At 41.3% G+C, this 17,407-nt stretch overlaps 2 protein-coding genes across 4 annotated transcripts in view; one reads left to right on the top strand and one right to left on the bottom strand.

Moving 5' to 3' along the window:
- Positions 1–389: 389 nt before the first annotated feature.
- Uxt (ubiquitously expressed prefoldin like chaperone) lies at positions 390–9,892 on the bottom strand. 3 transcript variants are annotated; one of them, XR_007830220.1, is made up of 6 exons: positions 9,768–9,892; positions 9,550–9,614; positions 7,626–7,707; positions 7,042–7,485; positions 938–1,001; positions 390–756 (listed from the first exon to the last, which is right to left on the bottom strand). XR_007830220.1 is itself a non-coding variant. In XM_051142518.1 (6 exons), the coding sequence occupies exons 1-6, from the start codon at positions 9,603–9,605 to the stop codon at positions 703–705; spliced, it is 474 nt and encodes a 157-aa protein (XP_050998475.1). In that variant the 5' UTR covers positions 9,606–9,612; the 3' UTR covers positions 392–702. The 3 variants fall into 3 exon arrangements, 1 of the variants encoding a protein (XP_050998475.1); XM_051142518.1 differs by lacking the exon at positions 9,768–9,892 and having other exon boundaries at positions 392–756; positions 7,042–7,149; positions 7,418–7,485; positions 9,508–9,612; XR_007830219.1 differs by having other exon boundaries at positions 393–756; positions 9,508–9,614.
- A 52-nt stretch (positions 9,893–9,944) lies between these two features.
- Positions 9,945–17,407, top strand: part of LOC127185898 (zinc finger protein 81-like) — a 55,870-nt gene continuing 48,407 nt past the window's right edge. The window contains exon 1 of the mRNA XM_051142515.1: positions 9,945–10,105. The gene's annotated coding sequence lies outside the window, so the exon portion shown is untranslated. The remainder of the gene's footprint in view (positions 10,106–17,407) is intronic.

Raw genomic sequence — 17,407 nt, 5'->3', positions numbered from 1 at the left:
GTTGTAGGGCCTGTAGCAGGAAGGGCAGGATCTGTGTGTACTGGTGGAAAGTAGAACTATTGGAACTATTTAGGGACCAAAGCAAGGGTTGGGTGGTAGTGTTATTTAGGTACTTGGATGACGACTGGATTGTGAAAGACAGATAATAAACCTTAAGATCTTAAGTAAAAAGCTAATGGCCATGGAAACAAATCACTTTTAATTGGCACTTTTAACATTTGTTTCATGGGTCTCATGTAGCCCAGCATGACCTTAAAAAAAAAAAATCATCCTGCCTCTATCTTCTCAGTGATGGGTTCACAGGTGTGCCACACACCCAGTTTATGTACACAGTACTGGGGATTGAATTTAGGGTTTCATGTTTGATAAGCAAGCACTCTACCAATTGAACCTCATCTCCAGGCCATGAATCAGTCCATTCTTTATGGTAATACAAAGGGCACACATACAAATATCTAGGAAAAGGAATTAAAGTATGTATGTGTGTGTGTGGGGGGGATATAAAATTTCACAAGGTGACAAAAGAGGGTGAAGCAAAAAGTCAGGTGGAAAACACAATTTGGAGGCAAGCAAGATGCCTAAAATATTTTAGAGATTCTATAGAGAGGATGGGTCTTCCAGGAACTTTGGTTAGGGGAAAAAACCAGCTATGTGATTCCAAGGCATTCAGGCTCTTTAATATTGGAGGATGGGAAGAAGCAGTCAGTGGGGAGATGGCTCTGGGAAATTCTGCAGGCCCTGTAGTTCTCTAAGTCCCTGAAAAAGAGGATAAAGGAGACTGAACAGAGGCTGCATCCAGATCATGACCCAGGTTTGTTCTGTTTCTCACTCCCTTGGCTTCAGTTTAGAAGATAACCCCTCCCTTCTTTGGCTTCCTCTTGTCTTCAGGTCATCACCCTAAAAATATTCCAAGGGGAGTAGAGTGAGCTGCTCTCACCTCTAGCATCATGTGGATATGAGCCTTGATATTCATGGAGTCCTTGGTGAGGGTGTTGCTGAGCCTAGAAAAGAGGAACAAGAAAGGGCAAAGTGGACCCCATGTAGGGTTATAAAGATGATTCTTCCTCATTACTTCAAGAAATGCTTGTATCCCAGATGATGTCCACTTGGCCTACTTGGATGCAGAGATGCTTGCCTACCACTTAGAATTTCCCCAATTAAAGATCGAGGGGAATAGGGCCAGTGAGATGGCTCAGTTGGTAAAAGTGATTGCTGTCTGCTGCCAAGCTTGGCAACATGAGTTCAGTACCCAGGACCCACATAGTAGAGGAATAGTAGAGACCTGACTTTAAAAAGTTGTCTTCTAACCTTTACATGTACTCATAAAAATGTAACATTAATAAAAGAAGCTTAAGGGGAAGAGGGAAGGAAGGGATATGAGATCTATGAATATGATCAAACTACATGATACACTTGAAAGAAATTATCTTTATGAAACGCATTGCAATGCTATGTGATAATAAAAAGTAAAGTAAAGATTATTGAATGCCTTATGTATGCCAGGCAGCTTTAAATACTAGGGAAATATCAGAACCACCAGCAAATGAAACAGAATTCTTGGTCTCCTCGAGCTCCTTTTGTTAAAAAAAAAAAAAAAAAAGATTTAATTTTAGTTTTTAATTATTTGTCTGTCGTGTGTGTGGGAAATGTACCATGAGTGTAGATGCCCACAGAGGTTGGAAGAAGACATCAGGTCCCTTGGATCTGTAGTCACAGGTGGTTATGTGCTGCCTGATTTGGGTCCTGGGAACTGAACTCAGTTACTCTGGAGAGCAGTATGTGCTCTTAGCCACCAAACCATCTCTCTAGCCCCTCAAATACTAAGAGACAAAATAAACACTAACAACTCTGATGTATTAGATCTGCCTAAGTATAAGGAGATAAACAGTATAAGGAAAGAAATAATGAAGGGGAAGAGGTAGGAAGTAGAGGCTTCAATTTCAAAGTGTGCTCAGGTTTGGCTCCACGGAGAGCTTTCCTTTTGAGACTATAGAGCCTAGCCTGGTTTCCAATTCAAGATCCTCCTGCCTGGACTGCTGAGATTACAGATGTGTATCACATCCCCCTAACACTGAGAAGAATTTGATTAAAGACCTAAAATGAATAGTCCATAGAGTGGCGCTGATATGGAACATAAATGTTCCAACCACAAAGAGCAACCAATACAAAGGTGCTGACGTAGGAGCCTTCTTGGTATGGCTCAGGCACAGCCAAGAAGCCATTGTGGCTGGAGAATAAGTGAAAGAGAATCCTAAGAGGTGAAGTCAAGAGAGGTAAGGAAGGAGGCAGACGATGGAAAGCCCACGGGCCCATGGTAAAAGCCTCAGCTTTTACATTAAATGAGGTGGTAGCAAGGGGAAGGTTGAGAGTAGAGGATAGATGTGAACTGATTAAGATACAAACTCATTAGGGTTTAAAAGAATCCACCTGGATGTAGGACAGAACACTGACAGGAGAAGAACTCCAAGTGTGAAGGCAGCAAGTCCAATGAGGAGGATAATGCAATAGTCTAGGTGAGCAATGAAGGCTCATACCAGAGGGACCAGTAGTTGAAGTAATAAGAAATAATTCAATTTGGGATGTATTTTGAAGGCAATGCCAAAGCGTCACAGTCAGGTGTGAGAGAAGGACTCTAGAAAGAGGCCAAGGCATAAAAACACCTAGGTAAATGGAGATGCCTGAAACCATTCTAGCTCTCATCTCCTGTGTTACATAAATTGGTCAATTCTTTTTGTCCAAGTCTGCTTGAATAGGGTCTCATCCAAGAGAATCCTCATGTATACAATCAGTCAGAAATGAATACAGTAGACCAAGGAAGAACTTTCTGAAGAATAAAAAAGAAAAAAGCAAAGAAGGAGTGAGTTAAGCAGTAGGAAGCTCTTTTCCACAGAAAGACCAAGAAGCTCAAAAGAGCTTTGTGAGAAGGGTCAGTATTAGAAATTACGACTGGAAGTGGGAGGAGCTAGATAGTGCAGGGTCTTGACAGCATGACAGGAAATCCAGTGTAACTGTGCTCATCTATTTGTCAATGCAGGATTCAGTTTGAGGGGTAAATGAAACTAAGAACTACATGAAAAACAAGGCAATGGGATAGAAAGTTAAGTTGGAAAAAAACCCCAGTATAAAACCATCTATATACTACTGTCTCCCAAATTAATATTGCCAACTATCTTCAAGACCCTACTTCAGTGTCTAAGTCCCTCGTATTTTACAGGCTCCGCACTGAGGTCAAGTTCTTCCCCCTTGGTCTGCTCTTCCATCCCAGATAGAAGTAATGCCATCTTTCTGGATGCTTAACAAAAACCTAGATTCTCCTCTTTTTGCAGGACTAGCATTGAACTCAGGACCTTACACATCCCAGCAATGTACTCTACTACAGATGGAACGTGCACTCCCAGCTTCAAGGTGCTTCACTGTGTTTCATATCCAGTTAGCCATCCCGTTTTACATGACAACTGCTCTATCTCAAGCAACACTTACTATCTGCATTATGTACTGTTTGTTGCACTGTAAACATGTATCATATTATATCGTATCATGGCCTCATCTACTTATTGTCTCTTTTGATCAGAATGACAGCTGTGAGGGCAGATTGTGGTCTGTTTTGTTTCTTTGTTTGGACTACAAAAGTACGTGGTACAGAGTGGGGGTCTAATGGATGCTGAATGAATGAAGACCACTCCATTCAAAGGAACAAAAAAATACTTAAGTCTATGGTTAAGGTGGGATACAAACCATGGAATTACTGCCGGAGAGCAAGAATACCTTTTTCTCAGCCATGTTCATAGCCGATTTATTCATTCACAACAGGTAGGAAATGGAAACAACCTAAATGTCCTCCAGTAGATGAATGGATAATGAAGAAGTGGTACATATACATAATGGAATTCTGTTCAGCTATAAAGAAAAATGAAATTAGGAAATTTACAAGTAAGGGCTGGAGAGATGGCTCAGTGGTTAAGAGTGCCACCTACTCTTCTAGAGGTCCTGAGTTTCATTCCTAGCAACCACATGGTGGCTCACAACCATCTATAATGAGATCTGAAGCCCTCTTCTGTAAAGCACTCATATGCAATAAGTAAAATAAAAGAAATTTACAGTAAATTTACAAGTAAATGCATGGAACTATAACATATTATACTGAGTGAGGTAACCCAGACCCAGAGAGACAAACACTGAAAGTTTTCTCTTATTTGTGGATGCTAGCTCCAAATCTTTAGATGTGAGAATATAATCTAGAGTAACTACAGAAACCAGGACGGTAAAAAGGGATCAGGGAGTGAGAAGAATGAACTGTATAGAATGGGGCAGTAGGTCACAGGTTCTATAATGGGGAAATAGGAAAAGTGGGGGAGGTTTCTTTTATCTGGGGAGGGGAGAGGAAGAGAGAGAGAGCGAGGAAGAGGAAGAGAGGAGGTATATAAAACATCAAGGATGTCCCAGCACTTGGGTGGCAGAGGCAGGCAGATCACTGTGAGTTTGAGGCTAGCCTGGTCTACAAAGCAAGTCCAGGATAGCCAAGGCTAACACAGAGAGACCCTGTCTCGAAAAACCAAGCCAAACCAACTAACCAAACAAAAAGACCCAAAACATCAAGGATGATTGTAAAAACCATAGGGAAACAATATTTTATGTTTACTTAAAACTACATATACAATATACACATATACATTTAAATGAAGTTATACTACTTGGAGTGATAATGTTCTCCCCAAAAAGCTATAGGCTATCTAACAAAAAGCCCAGTGACAGGGATAGCTCAGCTGGCCTCCATTTCAAGATCCTTCTGCCTGGACTGCTGTAGAGTTGGTCAGGGGAATTCAAGAGACTCCCAAAACAATATAGGCAATTGCTGTTGCTCTTGCTTACCTCTCAGAGCCTGAAGGTAAGATCTCACTGCTGAAAATACCATATTCTTCAGCCATAGGACTTAGCAATCAAATTGGAACTAACCTGGCTCTCATATCTATGCAAGCTGCCAAGGGAGAGGGGTCAATCACTAGTCCTATCCAGCTGTAAAGCCAATGAATCACAGTAAAGATTTGACTGGCAAGATATTCCTGATGCTGCAAGAGTAGCATTTCTAATCTGGGGGATAACCATCAGCTATCTTACTGGAGCTAGGGTTAAAGAAGCTGTGAACTGTCACGCTCTGGCCATAGAACCTACCTCTTCACCGCCGAGCCATCTCTCTAGCTACCACACTACCTATATTTCAAACTCCTCACCCGAAGCAGTTCTTCCCTACACTAAACCAAAAGTTGTTCGGAGCCCACACTTTCTTTTCCCCACCACTACCCACACTAAGCTTTGATTATCCCTTCACTTTGCTTCTAGCCTAAGTCATTCAACAGAAACTCGGTGCTTTCACACTATTTTAGTCATCTGCGGTATAAACCTTTCCCTTTCCAATGTTGATAAACTGGGCTGGGGACATAGTTCAGTAATAGAGCTCTTGCTTAGTACAGAAGAGACCTTGCTTTCAAGTCTTGGCTCTGTAAAATATGTAAGTAATACTTATTACCCAAGTATAAAGACAATGAACACAAGAAAGAAAGATACCTCGCAATATATATTAAGAGGTATTAAGATGCCGGAAGAGTAGAAAAACTAGAAGATGGCTGGTGAGATGGCTCAGTGAGTAAATGTGATTGCCACTTAAGCCTGAGGATCTGAGTTCCATTCATGGAATCCCTGGAAGGAGAGCACCAACGCCACAATGCTGTTTTCTGATCTTCACATGTATGTTATAGCACATATGCATGCCTACAGACATGTGCACATACATGCTACTACTTAGACTTTAAAGTAGAGGGGGAGCAATTCAAGAATACCAGGGGCTTAGTTTTGAAGTTACATCACAGAAGAACTTGTTGGGGGAACTTGTTATTTATGCAAGACACCCAAGGGTCAAGAAAAGAAACTACATTGGGAGTGCTACAGATGGACAACAGTAGCTCTTAAATGCTCCCAAAGGTAGGAAATGCTTAAAGCATGTGTTAGGGTTGGGGAGATGGCTCAGTGGACAAGAACAACGTTTGCTGCACAAGCATAAGAATGTGAGTCTGGATCCCCAGTACCAATGTAAAAACTCATACGCTTCTAACCCCAGCACTGGCGCTAACTGAGCCAAAAAATGGCAAGCTCTAGATTTGGTAGAAATAAGGTGGATAGTAATAGAGGAAGGCACTGTCTCTGCATGTGTGGGTACAGGCAGAGTGGTGAGAGCCCAGTGAAGGAACGGGAACATTAGCAGATAGCTATGTGAGAAGTAGCTTCTCTGACTTTCATTGATGCTTGGGATGGACGTGGCCACAGCTATATGTACATATAATGGCAAAGTCCATCCCAAGTGAGGATGCAAAGTTCTGTTTTGTTTACTGCCGTATTCCCAAGGTCAACCACACAACCTGTGTGAAGGAATGACATGAAAACCATTCATTGAGTGTTTAGTGTAATGCCCTGGCTGAACTTTGCATCCTCACTTTTCTTAGCCCTAGGCCTAAAGAGGAAGGAAGTATGTTTTTTTTTTTTTTTTTTTTAATGTGATAGATTTATTTAGGGGAAGGAAAGGACAGAGGAGTTGGGGCCTGAGTGGGCCATGAGGTAGAGAGAGACAGAGACAGTGGGGAAGAGAGAGACAAAGGGAAAGTCTCTCTCCCTTTAGAGTGCAAGAGAGGGAGGTAAGAGTGGCAGTATGGTTTTCTAAGTACCATCCCAGGTAGCCATGGGGAAAAAGGGTAGAGTGCTAAAATTTGTGATGTATACTTATTAATTAAAAAAAAAAAATATACAGGGTCTTGTTTTAATAACCAGACTCGATTCAAACTCTGGATCCTCCTGTTTCACCCTCCAGAGTCCTGGGATTCCAGGTGTGCACTGCCATTACCTGGATTTTATGTTGTGTGTGTATGTGTGTGTGTTGTGTGATATGGATAGAACCTGGGGCTTCACACATGGTAGGCAAACGCTCTTACCACTTCCCTGCACCCCTAGCCAATGTAGGCAGTTTTAGACACTATCCTCCTGGAATGAACTCACTCTGTGAGGAGAGAACTCTTTCGGTCAATGAACTTGAGAGCTTCAGCCAGTGTCAACTCCAAGAAAAAGCCATATCCCAGGGCCACATAGATGCGTGAAGTATCTGGGCTGAGGAAAAAGGTTAGAGCAAGTGGAGAAAGTCTTTGTTACTATTTAGCATACCGTATAGTTTAAGGTGTTTCCTAGTCCCTTCTATTGCCCACAGCGAAGGCTCTGTGAGGGCAGGTATTTTGTATTCATTCACTGCCACACCCACAGTATGTAGTTTTTATCTTAATGCAATATAAAAGCTACTAGAGTCTGGTAATATAGGAAATACTAAGAAATACTTGTTGCATGAAGAAGGGAGAAACTCAGAGCAAGGGAATACACTCACACCACTGTGTCAACGAAGAAGTTACAGCCCAAATCCACCTGCATATACAATTCTGAGGGATTAGTTTCCTGTAGGGCCAGAAGAAAAGAGGTAAAGGTTGTCAGTAGTCAATTTTTAAGGCAGTTCAAGGTTTTGTTCTGGGGGTTTCTCTTCCCACCTCCCTTTTTGTACACATACACAAACTGATACCCAATTGAAATGCCTTTACCTGCAGCCGCTCAATAACATTTCTCAGTTGAAGGTATACAGATAGTTGCTCATATACCTTATCTCGATGGTCCAGCACCTTTCTGTTATGTGGAAATACAATAATGAACATTAGGTGGGTGGCCTGATTCCTCTTGAGACACCTCACATCATGCCCTACCAGGCATTTTTTAGCCAGGTATGGTAGTTCATGGATGTAATCCCAGCAACTGAAAGACTGAGACAGGAGGATTATGAGTTTAAGACCAGCCTGTGCTACATAGTGAGACCCTGCATTCACACACACACACACACACACACACACACACACACACACACACAGAGAGAGAGAGAGAGAGAGAGAGAGAGAGAGAGAGAGAGAGAGAGGGAGGGAGAGAGATACCAGACATTTTAATAAATACAGATCAGACTATTTCATCTTGAGCTCTATCTCTTATTGGTAATGCGACTTTGGAAAGTAGGAAACCTATTTAGGATTAAGAATCATTAGAATCAAGTGTTTCCCAAGTGTTTTAGATGCTAGGCAAATGATAAGCATTGTATATGTGTTACCTATTATTACTACAAACACTGCATTTTACTTAGTGACTTATGTCAACTACAATGTCCCATCTTTACCTTATCTCTTTTAGGATGCTCACATAGGCCTTGTTCTGAATACCTAACTTTCTGTTCAGATTAATAATGACAGCAATAGTTATCATCCAGTTATTGAGTCTTTAGTGTACTGAAGCTACATTCCTTTTTCAAAATAACTAGCCAGGTTATTTGTTTTATTTTCTGAGACAAGATCTGAGTTTCCCAGGCTAGTATTGACTTTGTAAGCAAATCAAACAATCCTTTCCTCTCAGCCATAATATAATAGTAGTTTGGTTTATCTCCATTTTAAAAAAGCATTCTTCAGCCGGGCGTGGTGGTGCACGCCTTTAATCCCCCGCACTCGAGAGGCAGAGGCAGGAGGATCGCGAGTCTAGGACAGCCAAGGCTACACAGAGAAACCTTGTCTCGAAAAAACCAAACCAAACCAAACCAAAAAAAGTATTCTTAACTTACATTTAGGTATTTGTTTTTTGTACATGTATGGGTGCCATGGTACACACCTGGCGGTCAGAGGTCAGTTTGGGGGGGCGTCTTTTTCCTTCTACCATGTGGGTCCGAGAGATCCAGCTCAGGGCATTGGGTTAGAGGTAAGCCATCTTGCTGGCCCCAGTTTGTCTGTTTTGAGGCATAGTCTCAGAGCTCAGGCTTTCATAAACCTCAAAATATAGCTGAGGATGACCCTCAACTCTGGATCACCCTGCTTCCGACACTCATCCCGAGTACAGTGGTTGCAGGCCTGTGGCACCACACTGGGCTTTTTTTTTTTTAAATAGAATCTTGAACATCCTGGCTAAGGAAACGAATTATTTCCCACCCTTCACTGGACAAAACTACGGGCACATATCATGGAGCCCGAGCCTGGCTTTATTGTAGGCCAGGATACTACTCTCCAATTTTCAACCATCCTCCCTAAAGCCGGAATTACAGTCACGTGCTATCATGGTTGGCTTTGTACTACACACTTTATGTCGGTTGACACATTTAAAACTCAAACCCACCACATTAAGAAGGCCGCAGAAACTTTTCTGTTTCACAGAGGAGCAAAGTTCATAAATATTGGTTATATGGCCTAGTCAGAAACACCCTGGGTTCGGAAAGACTATTTTATTCCCACAAACAAGATCGGAGACTCTGCTATAGGAAATTTCCAAGCAAATTGCAGCCCGGATGTCAACTCCCTCTTCCAGGTCGTCTGGTCGGCCAATCCGGAGGTTTGGCCGGGATTCTGTCCCACCCACCACATGGAATTTCTCAAACGTCACGCCTCCCGTGGTGTCACTCACTGCAAGTCTCGCTGCAGTACGTCACTGATAAAGGCCTCGTACCGCAGCACTTTCTCTCCTACGGTATCCAAGGCTCGCCGTTTCGCGGGTGTCGCCATGATGGGCTCCTAGGGAATAAGGAGGTGGAAAACCACGTTAAATGCTCCAGTCTAACGTCACAAAGTTCTCTCCAACATCTCAACGTTGGAGATGACTTCTTTTGGCTCATGTTACGGGGTTCCTCCTTCTGCCTAACCGGACTCTAGGACCCATTCACTCACCAGTACCCAAGTGCGGCGGCGCTTAGCTTAGGCCCACCGGCAGTAACTGTTAGTATGAACCGCAGCTTCCGGGTGGCGCGGATGGATGACGTGTTTCCAGCCTGGGAGCCAACCAAATCGTTGTGGAGAGGTGGTCCGGAAAGTGAGAAGAGGTGCTTTTAGGGAAGCGGTGCTGGCGGAGTCTTAATGAATCCCTGGAGATAACAAAATCTGTTCGTGCCGGAGGGCCGGGCCAGTTGTCTGCAGGCAGGCCAAGGGTCACGGGCCTGCAGGAGGCTGGTTCGGATGACGTTTAATAAGATTTGGCGGGTTCTGAGGGAGGCTGGACTCACAGGAAGGTAGGGAAAGGGAGTTACGCGTTTACAATTTCATTTATTTACTTATTTGAAACTGTGTGTGTGTGCGTGTGCGCGCGCGCATATTTATTCATCTTAAGTGTGTGCCTGCTTTATTTGAAACATGTGTGCATCTATTAATTAATCAATCAGAACTGCGTGCGCCGGCCGCGGTACTGGAGTTACAGGCAATTGTGAACTACCATGATGTGGGTGCTGATAATGGGGTTCACATCCTCTGCAAGAGCTGTATGTGTTCTTAACTGCTGAGCCATTTCTGTAGTATCTCCCTTCCAACTCTTAACCCCCCTCCTTATTTTGTGTGTTTTGTCTGCATGTTCGTGCATATAGTAGGCAGGAAGGTTTGTGAGCACCATGTGGGTGCTGGGAATCAAACTTGGGTCCTCTATAAGAATAGCCAGTGCTCTTAACCGCTGAGCCGTCTATACAGCCCCCATTTTTAATTACAGAAACATTTCTATTCTTTGTGAATTTCATAAATGTATGTAATGAAGTTTTATCATCTCCACGCCCTACTCCCTCTCTCTGACTCCTCCCAGACCCTTCCTACCACATTCCTCTCCCAAATTCGTGTCCTCTTAAAAAAGAAAAAAGACAAAACTCAGTCCACTTAAGCATTTAATAATTTAAAAAGCATAAGAGTGCCTATAGACCAGCAAGGATCATGGTACTAATCTATAAAGAAGATAGTATATACTGTGGGAATCTGTCAGTTTGGGAAAAAATATGAATATATATGCACATTCACACACATTTGAGACACAGGATTCAGCCTATTAATATTTTTTGTTGAGAGAGTAGAGAGGCTCATGAGGTCTTGGAGTCAAAAGATCCTTACAAAGACTCCTTAAGGTAAACAAATGGACTGGGGTGGAAATCTTTGTTAATATGGCTGCCCCTACGTTTTCTGGCAACCGAAGTGGCATAGCTTCCCACAGTCAGCTGTGCTGCAAGCAGGACTGTCCATGCTGCAGGTGGGCTTAGTCAGTGGGATAGCTGCCTATGTGTTGCTCTGGATTTCTCAGGTGTGTGGGTGCCTTTGAATCACCTGTGCTCCAGTAAGTAATCCCAATAAATTATCCATGAGTGCGACCACAGGGTGATGGAAGGAGATGTCAAGGAGGAGCGAAACCCACCACCTGTAGGACTCTTAGGGCTGTATCTGCTATTCATCAGTCATTTACCCATTCCGTCCATAGTTCTAAACATTTTACATATATCGACTCAACTTTTTTCTCTGAGATGTTTGATGTTGTGGCACAGTGACAATTGCTTTCTTCCAATCCAGACTAGAAAGGAATATGCCCAGGGCTTCTTCTATTAATATATTGTTTCATTTTCACATTTAAATCTTGGTGCCGTTTAGGGTTTGCATATATGTTATAGGATATGGGTCCAATTTAATATTTATCTATAGCTATTTTTTGAGTTAGGGTCTTGCCATATAGCCAGGATGGCATTGAGTTCATTGTGTAGTCCAGGCTGGTCTTGAACTTAAAATCTTCTTGTCCCAACCTTTCAATTTCTGGCATTGCAGATATAAGGCGCCAAGTCCAGCTTAATCTGTTTGCAAATGGGTGTGTTTAGTGACTAGAATAATGTCTAATATATATATATATTAACAGAATCAATGAATGTGGCCTTAGTTTAAAAAAAATCCACTTTTGCGTATATAGTATCTTGAGATGAGGTCATCCTAGATTAAACAAATGGGTCTCACTCCAGTGAAAAATATTCTTTTTAAAAAAATTTTTTTATGAAAGATATTCTTATGAGATAAAGAAGAGAAAGACATAGAAGGTGGTGTGAAATCTGACAGACATTAGAATCGTTGTGTATGAACTGTCCCCTCTAAAATGCTCATATGCTGTATGTTTGAGCCACAGCAGGGGACACTGTTGAGAAATGATTGGCTCATGATACCTTCTTCAATGGATTAATTTATAGCTGAATTGCTTAAAGGAAATGGAGTCTAGTCGGATGAAATAACTCACTGAGGGCATGCCTTTCAAGGGCGCATCTCTCTATCTTTAGATCTTTCTATCTCTCTATTGAGAGACCATCTCTATCTATCTATGGATATATGGTCCCTATACCCTTCTTTTTTCTGCTTTTCCAGTGCCATGAGATAAGTGGCTTTCCTCCATGGTGTCCTCTGTTGTGACTTTCTGCCTTGCTTACAGGCCTAAAAGCAAAAGAACAAGCTGATCATGGAATGCAGTGTCTGAAACTGTGTGAGCCTAAAAAAAAAATCCTTTCTGTTTTTTTTTCAGGTCTAGTCACAGCAATGAAAATGATATTTGCATGGTGATATGTTTATAAGATAAAAGGTTGACTGGGTGTGGTGGCGCACGCCTTTAATCCCAGCACTCAGGGAGACAGAGGCAGGTGGATCTCTGAGTTCGAGGCCAGCCTGGTCTACAAAGTGAGTTCAGGACAGCCAAGGCTGTCTTGAAAAAAACAAAAACAAAAAGAAAAACAAAAAAAACAAGAAAGAAAGAAAGAAAAAGATCGAGGTAATAGCTTAGTGGTAGAATGCTTACCAAGGCACTGGGCTTGATTTCTGGAACTCCAAAAATACAAACCAAGGCATATCAAGGATTGCTGGTGCCCCTAGAAGCTAGGAGAGAGGTATAGATAGATTTTTGAATAGAAACAAAATAGAATAGATTTCCTTCAAAAGGACTTACCGTAGCTTTATAATATCATGATTTGGGACTTCCAGCTTCCTGAACTGTGATAGAATACTTTCTCTTTGTTTAAACCAGCCAGTCTGTGGTAACTTTTTACTGCTGTCTTAGGAAATTAGAGAAACATGTAATTATGTTTGTATTTTTTGCCACCGTATTATCTAGAAAAAATATTTTTGAACTCTTTCTTGATTCCAGTTTACTTCTATTTTCCTTTTAAAATCCATCCCAAGCCTGTTTATGCTACTTAAACTTTTTTTGTTATGTTGTATACAAATATAACCTCAATAATGAAAATTTAGTATCATAAATATAAAGGAATCTGGGTAGTTTGGATTTTCAGTGCCTAAAAGGCCTGAGTTGAGAAGAAAATAGAACAAAAAAAAAAAGTTTTGTTTTTGTTTTTTTTATTCTGAGACAGGGCCTCCTTATGTAGCCCTGGCTGTTGTGGAACTTGTACTATAGACCATGCTGGTCTCGTGCTCAAGACATTCTCCCTGCCTCTGCCTTATGAGTGCTGAGATCAAAGGCATACACCACCACATCTGGCTTTCTTTCTTTCTTTCTTTCTTTCTTTCTTTTTGATGTAAAGGACAATGTAAAAGTTTTTATTTTGCTATTACAGTGAGCACATCATTGAATGGATGTGTAATTTGACCAGACAACTATCTATTAAGTATACCTGATTTTAAACTAACTTTGTGTGTTCTTAGTTACTTGTTTTAGGCTTAACTTGACAGCATTTACCGAAGGCCAAAGCTTGTCTGTGTATATGAGTTAAATTTGCATTTAGCATAACTGCAAATTTATTTCTGAGCACATTAAAGAATTTGTTCATAGCAAGTTAGTAGCTTTTATAAGATGCAGTTATGTCCTTGTTAAATATTTGAATCAAAGATCCTTTTGCATCAAAATAAAATTTTAAACCATAAATACAGTTTCCAAGACAAAGTGGTTAGATATAAAATTTTAAGTTACTTTCTGCCAGCTTGACTGGACCTTAGGAATTGGGATAAACATGCTGGGGGATTTGGGTAAGGACTACTGCCACAGCTAGTAACAAACATCACCAAGTCATTAACAGTCGAAGAGGATGTGCTTAGTTCTGATGTGACTTGATGTGTATGGTAGGGGCTCCTCTCTTTTGAGGGAGAAGGGGAGGGGATAATAGAGAAAGAGGGTGGGAGAGTGGGACTGGGAAAAGAGGAGGGAGGGTGGCTACAATTGGAATGCAAAGTGAATAAATAAATTGAGAAGAGGCGCCTGTGTGTTTAACATTCCTGTTTTCCTCAGTGATCTGTGGGTACAAGGACCTTTGTGCCCTCAACATCCGTCAATATCAGATATAAAGTTAGTTGCTTTAGAATTTAGTTTGTTAATACTACAAAATGTCTAAAACTTTGTGGAAACAAGAACATTCACATAATTTCTTGGTTTCTTTCTCTTCCTTTCCTTCCTTCTCTTCTCTTTTTTTCAAAACAGGGTTTCTCTGTGTAGCCTTGACTGTCCTGGACTTGCTTTGTAGACCAGGCTGGCCTCTGACTCAGGAAGATTCTCCTGCTTCTGCCTTCCAAGTGCTGGAATTAAAGGTGTGCACCACCATTGCCTGGCTTGGCCTGGCTTGGTCTGTCTGTCTTTCTTTCTTTCTTTCTTTCTTTTTTCTTTTTTTCTCGAGATAGGGTTTTTCTGTAGCCCTGGCTGTTCTGGATGCTTTGTAGACCAGGCTAGCTTCGAACTCACAGAGATCCACCTGCCTCCACCTCCCTGAGGTCTATGATTACAGGTGTATGCCACCGCACATGGCTCACATTATTTCTAAATATCTCTTAAGAAAGAGTTTAATATCAATTTATATTATAATTAAAATATCTTTTCCAAAGCATGCCTTGGTGGCATACACCTTTAATCCCATCATTTGGGAGATGGGTGGATCTTTTGAGTTCTAGGTCAGCCTGGTTTATATAGTGAGTTCTAGAACAGCAAAGACTATGTAGAGAGATCTTCTATAGTGGTTTGAATAAGAATGGCTCCCATAGGCTCATATATTTGATGCTTAGTTACCAGGGAATGGAGCTCTTTGGTAGGATTAGAAGGTGTGGCCTTGTTTGAAAAAGTGTGTCACTGGGGGTGGGCTTTGAGGGTTCAAATCCCATGCCAGGCCCAGGTTCTCTCTGCCTGTGGATCAGGATATAAAGGTCTCAGACACTGCTCCAATGCTTGTCTGTGTACTGCCATGCTCCTTGCCATGATGATAATGGACTAAGCCTCTGAAACTCTAAGTAAGCCCCAATTATATGCACTCTTTTCTAAGAGTTGCCTTAGTCATGGTGTCTTTTCACAGCAATAGAACAGTGACTAAGACAGAAGTTGGTACCAGGGACTGCTGTGATAGGACTGACTATGCTGTCTGTTGGAGGAGAATTTGTCCTAAGACACTGCCAAGAATTCATAGAACCCAACTGAGAAGATACTAAGGATTTTGGTTTGTTTGTTTTTTGAGACAGGGTGAGAGAATCTGAACCCGGCTTCCATAATCATCAGTCATGTATGTGATGCATGTGTGGCAGCAAAAACACTCTTTCACTAAAGTAATTTTTTAAGTGCAACCAAAACAGTAATAAATAGCAAAGTGAAATAAAAATTCCACACCTGGAATTAACTAAAACTTAAAAATGGAGGGCACACCTGTGAAGTAGTTTTGCTTAATTTCAATTAGGAGGATCCACTTTTTTGTTTGTTTGTTTTTTGATGGATCAAAACTCCAACTTAATTTTTTCCCCACAGCTTAGATATCCCAGCAAAATCTTTCAAGCAATACAAAAATCACAATGTGGTTACGTTTTTTTAGGTGAACAATTACAATGAGAATATGTATACATGTTCCCCAATACTCTCACATGATCAAATGTTTTTTGTATTATGAATGAAAAATGTGAAAAACAAATTATTCAGGAACTCACATGCATTTGTAACTAAAAAAACTTGTTACATTAACAGTGTAAACAAGCAAAGTTTCTCTTTACTGGCAGGCTGCGGTTACAAAGAATCAATTATCTTAAAAAGCCATTTTATAAGAAGCTTAAGGGAATCACAAATCTTAACTTTATAAAAAATAGTCAGCCATTTCTACTTTAAATCTTCAAGGTGTACATCTACTCATTAACAATTTTTATTAAATCATATCAAGAAGCTGAAGGCAAAATAAGTAGAAGAAATTAATCACCTTGTGATCGCCAACTCAGCTTCATGTCAGATGGTGCTACTTTGGGCTATTGTTCTTGCTGCCTAATCAAAAACTATTAAGAGAGTGCCTTTCTTAACTTTAAATTGACTGCATGACTGCGTGCCATATAGTTGTTGGCACTTGAACTCAGGATCTGTGAAAGAGATGCCGGTGTTCTTAACCACTGAGCCATCTCTCCAGCCCACCTTTCTGAACTATAAATTTTTCCTCAAGATTTTATACATCAGAGCCACTGAAAAAGCATTTTTTTTTTTTTTTTTTTGGTGTTTTTGAGACAGAGTTTCTCTGTGTAGCCTTGGCTGTCCAGGACTCGCTTTGTAGACCAGGCTATCCTCGAACTCACAGCAATCCACCTGCCTCTGCCTCCCAAGTGCTGGGATTAAAGGCATGTGCCACCACTTCCCGATTGAAAAAGCATCTTTTAAAAAAAGTATTTGTTAATTATGTATTTTTCATTTATTTATTATGCCTGCATTGCTAGAAGTAGGCACCAGATTGTTGTGAGCCACCATGTGGTTGCTGGGAATTGAACTCAGGACCTTTGGAAGAGCAGTCAGTGATTTTAACCTCTGAGCCATCTCTCCAGTGCCCCTGACAAAGCATCTTAACCTAACTTTCCAAAGCTATTTAAATCAAATCAGGGATTCTGTAAGTTCAATAATTCATCTAAACAATAATAGTTTATGGAGATTCATCTTCATTTTTTTTCAAGACAGGGTTTCTCTGTGTAGTCTTGGCTGTCCTGGACTCACTTTGTAGACCAGGCTGGCCTTGAACTCACAGAGATCCACCTGCCTCTGCTTCCTGAGTGCTGGGATTATAGGTGTTTGCCACCATGCCCAGCCTCATCTTCATATTGATCTGGTGGAAAATTCCCCAAATGGCTTTCTCCCAAGAGGCAGTCACACCAGACTATAGGTAGTGAAGGTTTCCCCACGCCTGATCACACCATGCCAGACAAATGAGGAATATAGCAATGGCAAGCATGAGAAGGCACATCAGCAGCAAGAAGCAACCCCGAGCCTCTCCAAGGGCCAATTGCAGGGATGCTAAACCATGGACATCTCCAGGAAGCTCATTTGCCCACTTCAGCTCCTCCTGCATGCATGCTCTCTATGCTTTGAAGTTCATAGAAAGTCACAGCAAGTAGAAAGGCCTCAGAGTTCTCAAGCAGATGCTTCATTGCCTCCCTCCTACCTCAACATAAACTTCTGTTGACAGAAGGCAAGCTAGGGGAGTGGAGTCTGCATTCCTTCCCATAGACTTTTGCTTAATGCACAAAATTAAATACAAGGATCATAGTCATAATGTCTTCATTTTGTTGTTAAGGTATTTTTAAAAAATTATTTG

The sequence above is a fragment of the Acomys russatus genome, chromosome X (genome assembly GCF_903995435.1).
Source record: "Acomys russatus chromosome X, mAcoRus1.1, whole genome shotgun sequence".
In the NCBI taxonomy this organism is placed as follows: domain Eukaryota; kingdom Metazoa; phylum Chordata; class Mammalia; order Rodentia; family Muridae; genus Acomys; species Acomys russatus.
Note: the sequence above shows the minus strand (reverse complement) of the source record. Positions and strands in the feature narration are given on the sequence as shown.

What these genes read in the sequence shown, in the direction of transcription:
- Uxt (XM_051142518.1), bottom strand. Translation starts at nt 9,605, where the DNA reads ATGGCGACACCCGCGAAACGGCGAGCCTTGGATACCGTAGGAGAGAAA. An exon ending in TTCTTCGTTGACACAGTGGT is followed by an intron (nt 7,150 to 7,417) that starts GTGAGTGTATTC and finishes CTTTTTCCTCAG; the next exon opens with CCCAGATACTTCACGCATCT. An exon ending in ATATCCACATGATGCTAGAG is followed by an intron (nt 757 to 937) that starts GTGAGAGCAGCT and finishes CCTCTTTTTCAG; the next exon opens with GGACTTAGAGAACTACAGGG.